Genomic DNA, 9,156 nt, shown 5'->3' with positions numbered 1-9,156 from the left:
TTTTTAGTAGAGGAGAGGTTTCACCATGTTGGTCAGACTGCTCTCAAACTCCTGAGCTCAAGTGATCCACTGCCCTCAGCCTCCCAAAGTGCTGAGATTACAAGTGTTAGTCACTATGCCCGGCCCAGAAATCCTAAATTCTTTTTTTTTTTTTTTTTTTTTTTTGGAGATGGAGTCTCACTCTGTCACCCAGGCTGGAGTGCAGTGGCATGATCTTGGCTCACTGCAACCTCTGCCTCCCGGGTTCAAGCAATTCTTCTGCCTCAGCTTCCTGAGTAGCTGGGATTACAGGGGCAGGCTGCCCCTGTATATTATTCGTATTTTAGTAGAAACGGGGTTTCACCGTGTTGCCCAGGCTGGTCTTGAACTGCTGAGCTCAGGCAGTCCGCCTGCCTCAGCCTCCCAAAGTGCCGGGATTACAGTCGTGAGCCACTGCGCCTGGCCCATAAATCCTAAATTCTTAATGTAGCCCAGAAGCCCTATCGAAACCATCTTTGCCGGCCTCTTCAGTCTCAGATCCTGCTACAAGTAATGCGCACCTCAGGGCCCCTGCGTATGTTGTTCTCTTTCCTCTTTCCCTAGCTAACTCCCACTCACAGGTCTTATCCTAGTTTGCGGTGATATGACTGTGATTAACTGCCAGTGCCTGGTATTTGCTTCATTCACAGTAGGTATTTAATAGCTATTGAATGGCTGAATAAGTAGATAAATCCTTTCTCTGCTGCCATGGATCTTGCAGCTATGCCCCCATCTACCTATCTAGTCTCCCCAAGTGTTCTCTGCCCCGCACAAGCTCCCCAAAGCACCAGCACTTTCTATCAACATTCATTCGTTTATTTTTTCATTCATATGACAAATATTTTTTAAGTGCTTACCCTCTGTTAGGCATCCTCCTAGGTTCTGGAAGATACAGCAGGGAATAAACACGATTTTCTCTGGAATGTTTATCCCGCTGTCTTCCATCTATCCTTAGCAAACTCCTACTCATCTTTCAAAACTCAATGCTAATGTCCCATTTTCCAAGAAGGCTTTTCCCAAACTTCTCCCTTGTACCACTCTCAAACTTGTGTGGCCCATCAAGTGATGGGGGTCTGGGGTTGGGGATACCCAAGGAGCGGGGGATGGTCTGTTCATAGGCAGTGAATCAGGGGCCTAAGGTAACTCCAACTCCTGCCTCCTCCCTCAGGCTTGTTTTCCAGCCACTTAGCAACTCCATGGAGAAATGGCTGCCAGGCACACCTTTTGTTTGCACAGAAATAACCAAAGACCAGAAATCCAGGCTGACTGGCAGCACAAGGAGGGGCCCCTTAGGAGGACATGTAGGGGCTAGGGTGTGGAGTTGGAGCAGATTCCAACATCAGACCCTGAGTAAACCAAAGGCAGAGGCCAGTTCATCTGGGCAACTGGTGTGGGGCTTCTGTGTCATAGGCAGGAGTTAGGGGCAGGGTCTGCAATGGGTACATGGCAGGAGGCCTCATGGTCCTGCCTTCTGCTCCACTGCACAGTGGGCCAGACTTTTGAAAGTTTCTCCTGCTATCTGATCCAAGTTTGCATGCTGCCATTCCATCCCAGTTCAGGATGGGTCTTCTTGTGTTCTTGGGGATTTGAGTTGCTCCTCCTGCCTCCTCTTAGTGTCCTCCAAAGCTCTGGCCCCTTACAGGGGTCATTGATCCTGAGAGGTTGTGATTTCTCTGAGGCCACAGTGAGTCTTCTGGCAGAAGGTACTGGAGGGCTGGGGGCTGGGTCAGAGCAGGGTGATCTCGCTGGGGGGCAATGTGAGCTGCTTCTCATGGGCACTGAGCAGGTTCTCCACGTGCACGGCCACCACACGACACAGTTCCAGTCCCTGCAGGTGACAGTGACAGTCCACGCCCATCCAACACTTCCCCAGCTCTTACCTTGGGGTGGGAAGTACAGAATGGAGAGGTGGTTGGGAGATAGGTGGAGACCATCATTCATGCAGGGACCCTTGTCCCCACCTCCCCCAGGGCCTGAGAGGAGCATGAAGAGCTGGAAGGCTGAATGGTGGGGTGTGGGCTGCAAGGGGTAAGCAAGCAGGAGACCAAGTGCCTCTTCTGGCTTTGCTCCGTGTGAGCTGTGTGACCCGGGGTCTATCGCTTCACCTCTCTGAGCCTCAGTGGCCTCATCTGTAAGGTCTCAATTGACCAGGGGCCTGCCTCATAGACAGGGCTGTGGTGAGGATTCAGTAAGGCTTTATTGCATGTAAATTCTTTTTTTTTTTTTCCTAGACGGAGTTTCGCTCTGTCGCCAGGCTGGAGTGCAATGGCGCGATCTCGGCTCACTGCAACCTCCGCCTCCCAGGTTTAAGTGATTCTCCTGCCTCAGCCTCCCGAGTAGCTGAGACTACAGGCATGCACCACCACGCCCAGCTAATTTTTGTATTTTTAGTAGAGACGGGGTTTCACCATGTTGGCTAGGATGGTCTCCATCTCTTGACCTCATGATCTGCCCACCTCGGCCTCCCAAAGTGCTGGGATTACAGGCATGAGCCACCGCGCCCGGCCACGTGTAAATTCTTTAGATTTAAAAAATATGAATCCAATCAATAAATGGTAACAGTTTCTAACTGTCTGTTGCCATGGTTACCGCCTGGCTCCCACAGTGCACAATGGGCAGTGACCCAGGCTTAGTGCTCCCAATTGGAGCAGGGTAGGGGAAGGCATCAGGGAATTGTGGAAATCGATCTGTGAATGTGGTTCTCAGACGAAAGCCATTGTTGGAATCCCCCCAGGGAAGCTGCTCTGAGAAAGAATAAAATCATGTTAGAGGCGTACTCGGAGTGTTAACTGTGTGCCAGGCCTTGTCCTAAAGGCCTGATGTGTCCTACCTGTTTTAATCCCCACAGTGTCTCTAAGAGACAGGAGCTATTATATCCCATTCCACAGGTGGGGAAACTGAGGCACCGAGCCTTGAAGCTCCAGACTGCACAACTGGTAGGTGGTGGGATTTGAACCTGGATGGTAAGAGGCTTGAGGATCACACTCTGAAGTGCTCTCTGTTGAGGTTAGCTGTGCTGGCCCTGCCTTGGGGGCCACCTCGACTAATTAAATCAGCGTGTGCAAATGGAGTCTTCTCCTCCAGCCAATCCTTTACCTACCTACATGCTGCCATGTTCTAGGCCTTGCTGGGATTGTTGCTGCATTTGACAGTGTGGAACCTGAGGCTCAGTGAGAATCAGGGACGCCTCAAGATCCCCTCACACAGCCTGTCAAAGGTAGGCAGGATAGGGACCCAGGTCTGTTAGTGCAACACTGCTGCACTTAGACATCACCTCCTCCTGGAAGCTCTCCCTGATTACCTCCCAGATAGCTCAGGTCCCCTATATACCCTCCCAGCACTGATCAAGGTATATTTTATATCTGAGACCTGAGGCTCTGTGAGGGCCAGAGCTGAGGGGGTCTCAGTCACTTCAGCATCTTTGCTACACAGAGATGCTCAGTGGATCTATACTGAATGAGTGAATGAATGTAGCCCCTGACACATACAGGCCAGAGGCAGAGAGGGCAGCATAAGGAGGTCAGGTGGTGCTGCAAGGAAGTGGGAAAAGCAAAGAGGCCTTCATCCATCCATCTATCCACCCACCCACCCATGCAACCAACAAATATGTATGGAGCATCTACTATGTGCCAGGCGCTGAGTTATGGACACAGCATGAACAAGATGGATACAGTCCTGCTCTCTTGGAGCTGACATTCTGATGGGGGAATGATACAGTTTGGATATTTGTCCCTTCTAAATCTCGTGTTGAAATGTGATCCCCAGCCAGGCATGGTGGCTCATGCCTGTAATTCCGGCACTTTGGGAGGCCAAGGCGGGTGGATCACTTGAGGCCAGGAGTTTGAGACCAGCCTGGCCAACATGGTGAAACCCCGTCTCTACTAAAATATAAAAAAATAGCTGGGCATGGTGGCACATGCCTGTAATCCCGGTATTTGGGAGGCTGAGGCAGAAGAATCACTTGAACTGGGGAAGCAGAGGTTGTAGTGAGCCGAGATTACTCCAGCCTAGGCAACAGAGCAAGACACTGTAGTAAAAAAAAAAAAAAAAAAAAAAAAAAAAAGAAAAGTAAAAAAAAGAAAAGAGAAGAAATGTGATCCCCAATGTTGGAGACAGGGCCTGGTGGGAGGTGTTGGGTCATGGAGGCAAATCCCTCATGAATGGCTTGGTTATCCAAGGTAATGAGTGAGTCCTCACTCTAATAGTTCACACGAGAGACGGCTGTTTGGACCCTCTCTCTCTTGTTCCCTCTCTTGCCACGTGATGTGCCTGCTTCCCCTTTGCCTCCTGCCTTGAGTAAAAGCTTCCTGAGGCCTCCACAGAAGCCAAGCAGATGCTGGTGCCACGCTTCTTGCACAGCCTGTAGAACCGTGAGCCAGATAAACCTCTTTTCTTTGTAAATTATGCAGCCTCGGATATTCCTTTATAGCAACGTAAAACAGACTAATATAAGGAGACAATACATAAACAAATAACTAAATGATTTCCAAGCCATAAGTAGGGCTATGGGGGCAGGGATCGTGAGTTCTTAGGGAGGAAGGTTAGGGAAAGCTTCTAGAAAAAGGTGATATTTGTGCTGAAACCCAAATAAAGGGAGAGAATGGGCCTTGTGATGAATCAAGGAAGAGCATTCCAGGTGGAGAGGACAGTGAGGGCAGAGGGCCCAGGGCAGGGAGAACAAGCTCAGCACAAGGGAGCCAGGGTGGCTGGAGGAATGAGCAGAGATGGGGGAGGTGGGAGAGGAGGCCACAGAGGTCATGGGAGGAAGGGACAGGGATGGGAAGGACTCCCAGATTTGGGGCCTGAGTGCCTGGGAGGATCGGGAGGAAAGCTGGAGAGGACTGTTGGTCTCCAAGGGGGATGCTGAGGGAGCCTGGAGCTCAGGTAGTCTGGGCAGGAGGTAGAAGTATGGATGCTGTGATGGTAGACATGGTTTTGAAAGCCTCAGTATCAGATAGGGTGCCCTGGGGAGAGACCCAGACTCAGCAACGTTTAGAGATTGTCTAGGGGGCCAGGAGTGGTAGCTTACACATGTATGCCCCTCCCTACACTTTGGGAAGCTGAGGTGGATGGATCACTTGAGGTTAGGAGTTCAAGAACAACCTGGCCAAAATGGTGAAACCCTATCTCTGCTAAAAATACAAAAATTAGCCAGGCATTGTGGCATGCGCCTACAGTCCCAGCTACTTGGGAGGCTGAGGTGGGATTATCGCTTGAACCCAGGAGGTGGAGGTTGCAGTGAGCTGAGATCACACCACTGCACTCCAGCCTGGGCAACAGAGCAAGACTTTGCCTCAAAAAAAAAAAAAAAAAAAAAAAAAAAAAGATAGTCTAGGGGAGGAAAGACCAGAAAAGAACCAAAGAAGGAATGACCAGGCTCACACAAGAAGGCTGGAGAAGGCTGGGTGCAGTGGCTCACGCTTATAATCCCAGCACTTTGGGAAACTGAGGTGGGAAGATCATTTGAGGCCAGGAGTTTAAGACTAGTCTGGGCAACATAGCAAGACCCTGTCTCTACTGAAAAAAAAAAAAAAAGAGGTAGGAGAACACCACACAGCCATTGCAGGGGCCCAGGGAGGTGGCCTCTGGGAAGGAGGCAGCAGACTCCAGGCAGGAGCAGATTGGGGTGTGGTGAGGAGTGCATTAGGACCCTAGACCCAAGTAGCAGGCTCTCCAAGGGGCACAGGGGGCCAAGGAGACTTTGTCTGGTCCTGTCCCTCAGAGGCAGAGCTAGGACAGTGGAAGTCTCTCTCTCTTGCCCTGGGAAATCACCCCCTCCAAGACAGGCCCTGTCATGGGAGTGGTGCTGGGCCCAGACCTGGAGGGGGGATGTTACAGGCTGGACAGGGCAGACGTGTGGGTGTCAACCTCAATTCTGCATCTTCTCTGGGCCTGAATCCTATCTCTTCAGTGGGGTGAAAACGCTAGTCCTGCCCTGACCCCAGGAGGGTGTGAGACTTGGACAGGAGTCTAGAGGTCATCCATGCTTTTTTACATTTTATTTTAGAGATGGGGTCTCACTTTGTCACCCAGGCTGGAGTGCAGTGGCACCATCACAGCTCACTGCAGCCTCGAACTCCAACTCCTGGGCTCAAGCAATCCTCCCGCCTCAGCCTCCTGAATAGCTAGGACTACAGGCACTTTTTTTTTTTTTTTTTTTGCAAAGACTAGGTCTCACTATGTTGCCTGGTCTCAAACTTCTGGGCTCAAGTGATCCTCTTGCCTTGCCTCAGCCCTCCAAAGTGCTGGGATTACAGGCATGAGCCACGGTGCCTGTTTCACCCCTGCCTTTTAAGTAACAGCCACAGTTGCTACAAACATAGGAAGGCACAGGGCAGGTGGGTCTCAGTTTCACCATCTGTCACACAGGAAGCCCAGTTTCTCCACCCTCAATCCTGGGGCCTACAATCCAGCCTCCACATCTCAGCCCAGGTGAACTTTCTCAAACCTCTAGTGTCCTTGCCCTCTCATCAACCTTCTATGGCTCCATATTGCCCTTTCCTGTGTTCCCACTGCCAAGTTGCTTCCCTGGATGGCCACCCATGATGATCTGCAGTTCCGTGCTGTGCTGTGGTTGGTTCTGTCCCATGCACTGGCCTGGATACTCCCTGGGGCATGGCAGGGACCTGACCTATCTTGGAGCCAGGCCCAGAGAAGGGCCCAGTGAGTGGAATGTTGGGCTTAGCGCTGGGCCCACCTGCTCCAGCTGCAGCTGCAAGGTGCGCTGGGCCGCCACGTCCCCCAGCGCAATCTCCACGTAGGGGTAGCTGGAGTTGGCCGTGGGCCGCTGGGTCCGCGTCGACTGGATCTCCTTCAGGGGGAACTTCACCATCAATTCCTGGGAGTAGGAGGAGAGGGGCCAGACAGGCCTGTGGGCGAGCATAGTCTCCAACCACTCTTACCCCTGCCCTGCAAATCAGATCTGTAGGAGGCAGGAGACTCACTCCAGTTCAAGTACCAGTTTCCCAGTGACTTGCGTGACCTTGAGCAAATCACTTTACCTCTCTGGACCTCAGTTTCCTCACCTATAAAATTGATTCAACAAATACTGATGAGATGATGCATCTATCATGTACCAGGCACTGTTCTAAGTGCTCTAAGTGCTTGGGATAGAGAGGTATTGGTGCCCTGAACTTCACATCAAAGTTGCTTCTTGTGAACACCTCCACCTCTTTTTAAAATTTCCTTTTTGTGGAAAATGGGGCCTCCTGTGTTGCCCAGGCCAGTCTTAAACTCCTGGGCTCAAGGAATCCTCCTGCCTCTGCTTCCCTAAGTGCTAGGACTGCAGATGTGAGTCAAGTACCTAGCCTGTCTAGGGGCTTGTTTTCTGGCCCAGGAAGCAAACTTGGACCACATACAGGGAAAGTCAGAGTGATAGAGAGTTAATGCCTCAGAAAGAAGCTCTTGCTAATGACAGATGGGAAGTGTTGAATGGACACCCCAGCTCCCTCACCCCCAGGAGAGAAGGAAAGCTCTAGTCTGTCTCTCAGGGCTCCCCAGCTGGACTGACCTCCAGGTGCCCACATCAGCAGCTTGCTTGCTAACACCCCCTCTACTGGCTCCATCCCTTCCCTGTCTCACTTCCTCACTCCAGTGTTTCCTGGAATCAACTCGAAATCAACCACTTGCCCTGGAATCCCTGTCGCAGGGTCTAGTTCTGGGAGCAAAAACTAAGGGGGTAACAGGTCCTACTTATGGGCTGAATTATGTCCCCCACCAAATTCCCATGTTGAAATCCTAACTCCCAGTGCCTCAGAATGTATTTAGAAATAAGGCCTTTAAAGTGGTGACTAAGTTAAAATGAAGCTGTTAGGATGGGCCCTACTCCAATATGACAGATGTCCTTATAAGAGGAAATTTGGATACACAGAGATACCAGGGTTGTGCGCACACAGAGGAAAGGCCATGTGAGGACACAGTGAGGACAGCTGTCTGCAAACCACCAAAGAAACCAAACCTGCTGACACCTTGACCTTGGACCGCCAGCCTCCAGAATTGTGAGAAATAAACTTCTGTTGTTTAAGTTACTCAGTCTGTGGTCTTTTATTATGGCAGCCTAAGCACACAGATGTACTATTTGAGTGCATAGAGTATGTTTTACCTCATCTCACCTTCACAACAGCCCTATGGGTGGGGCTCAACTCTTATCCTCATTTTCCAGATGAGCAAAGCAAGGCTCAGAGAAGGGAAGAGACTTGCCTGAGATCATGAAGGTGGTAAGCAGTGGAACTGGGCTTCGGCGGCTGGAGGTCTTGGCCTCTTGGAGGGGGTTGGGGACCAGGGAACAGAGGGTGGTGATGGCAGTGCCAGGCTGAGGCCACTCACATGAGTCTCTGTGCTGAGAAAGTTGAGGCCATTGTGGTTGATGGCAAGGATGCAAGGGGCTGGCACAGCAATGTTGCTGCAGCTCTGGATGAAGAAGAAGGAGGAGCCGAACATAGGTAAGGCGCTGAGGAGGCCTGGGCAGGGAGAGGGGGTGGCAGTTACGTGCTGGGCAGGGCTCACTGACAACAGCCATGGCCCTGAACTGCATAGCTTCTCTGGGCTGTGTCCAGCCAGTGCAGAAGCCCTCGGTCTGGGTCTCCTCCCATCTCTCTGGCCTCCCTTCTCATGGCCTCTTCCTCTATCCCTGCTTGCAGCTCTTCTTCCTCTGCCCAGGGCCACTTTGAGCCTAGGTGACATCTCCATAATGTAAAGACATGTTTTCTCCAGGCAGGTGCTCAGCTTGACTGGCACTGAAAAATGCCTTTGTGCAAAGAAAGAGGTGCCTCCATACCCATCCTCCATGACCACCCTCCTCAGCAAAGCCCCCTATGATCACCTCCCCTGCCCTGCAGCTCTTACCCAGAAACTGGGCACGGGCCTGGTGGGGGCTGAGCGCCTGTGTCTGCTGCCGGTGCTGGCTGACCAGGTTGAGCCAGGTCGAGCCTGCCATTGTACGGTAGAGCTGGGCTGGGATGTACTCCTGGACTTCCCGCCTGTGTACGGAGGAAGGGGAAAAAGGTCCTGAGTGAGCTCCCAGGCTCAGGCAATCCTCACTGTGCAGCAGGCATGCAGAGCAGTCCTGATCTATGCACCTCCCTGGAAGACTAAATGCTAGGGAGTGTAAATGGGCTGAAAGTGGGGTAGAGGTGCCCA

General features: G+C 51.7%; 1 protein-coding gene across 2 annotated transcripts in view; it reads right to left on the bottom strand.

Moving 5' to 3' along the window:
* Positions 1 to 812: 812 nt before the first annotated feature.
* Positions 813 to 9,156, bottom strand: part of MYO15A (myosin XVA) — a 73,205-nt gene continuing 64,861 nt past the window's right edge. For both annotated transcript variants that reach the window (XM_031011040.3, XM_031011041.3), the window contains 4 exons: positions 8,863 to 8,996; positions 8,344 to 8,477; positions 6,716 to 6,856; positions 813 to 1,846 (listed from right to left, as the gene is read on the bottom strand). In XM_031011040.3, the coding sequence (XP_030866900.3) occupies positions 1,745 to 1,846; positions 6,716 to 6,856; positions 8,344 to 8,477; positions 8,863 to 8,996 (511 nt within the window). In that variant the 3' untranslated portion in view covers positions 813 to 1,744. The remainder of the gene's footprint in view (positions 1,847 to 6,715; positions 6,857 to 8,343; positions 8,478 to 8,862; positions 8,997 to 9,156) is intronic.

This window comes from Gorilla gorilla, chromosome 4, assembly GCF_029281585.2.
Source record: "Gorilla gorilla gorilla isolate KB3781 chromosome 4, NHGRI_mGorGor1-v2.1_pri, whole genome shotgun sequence".
In the NCBI taxonomy this organism is placed as follows: Eukaryota; Metazoa; Chordata; class Mammalia; order Primates; family Hominidae; genus Gorilla; species Gorilla gorilla.
This window is presented reverse-complemented; position numbering and strand designations above follow the sequence as displayed.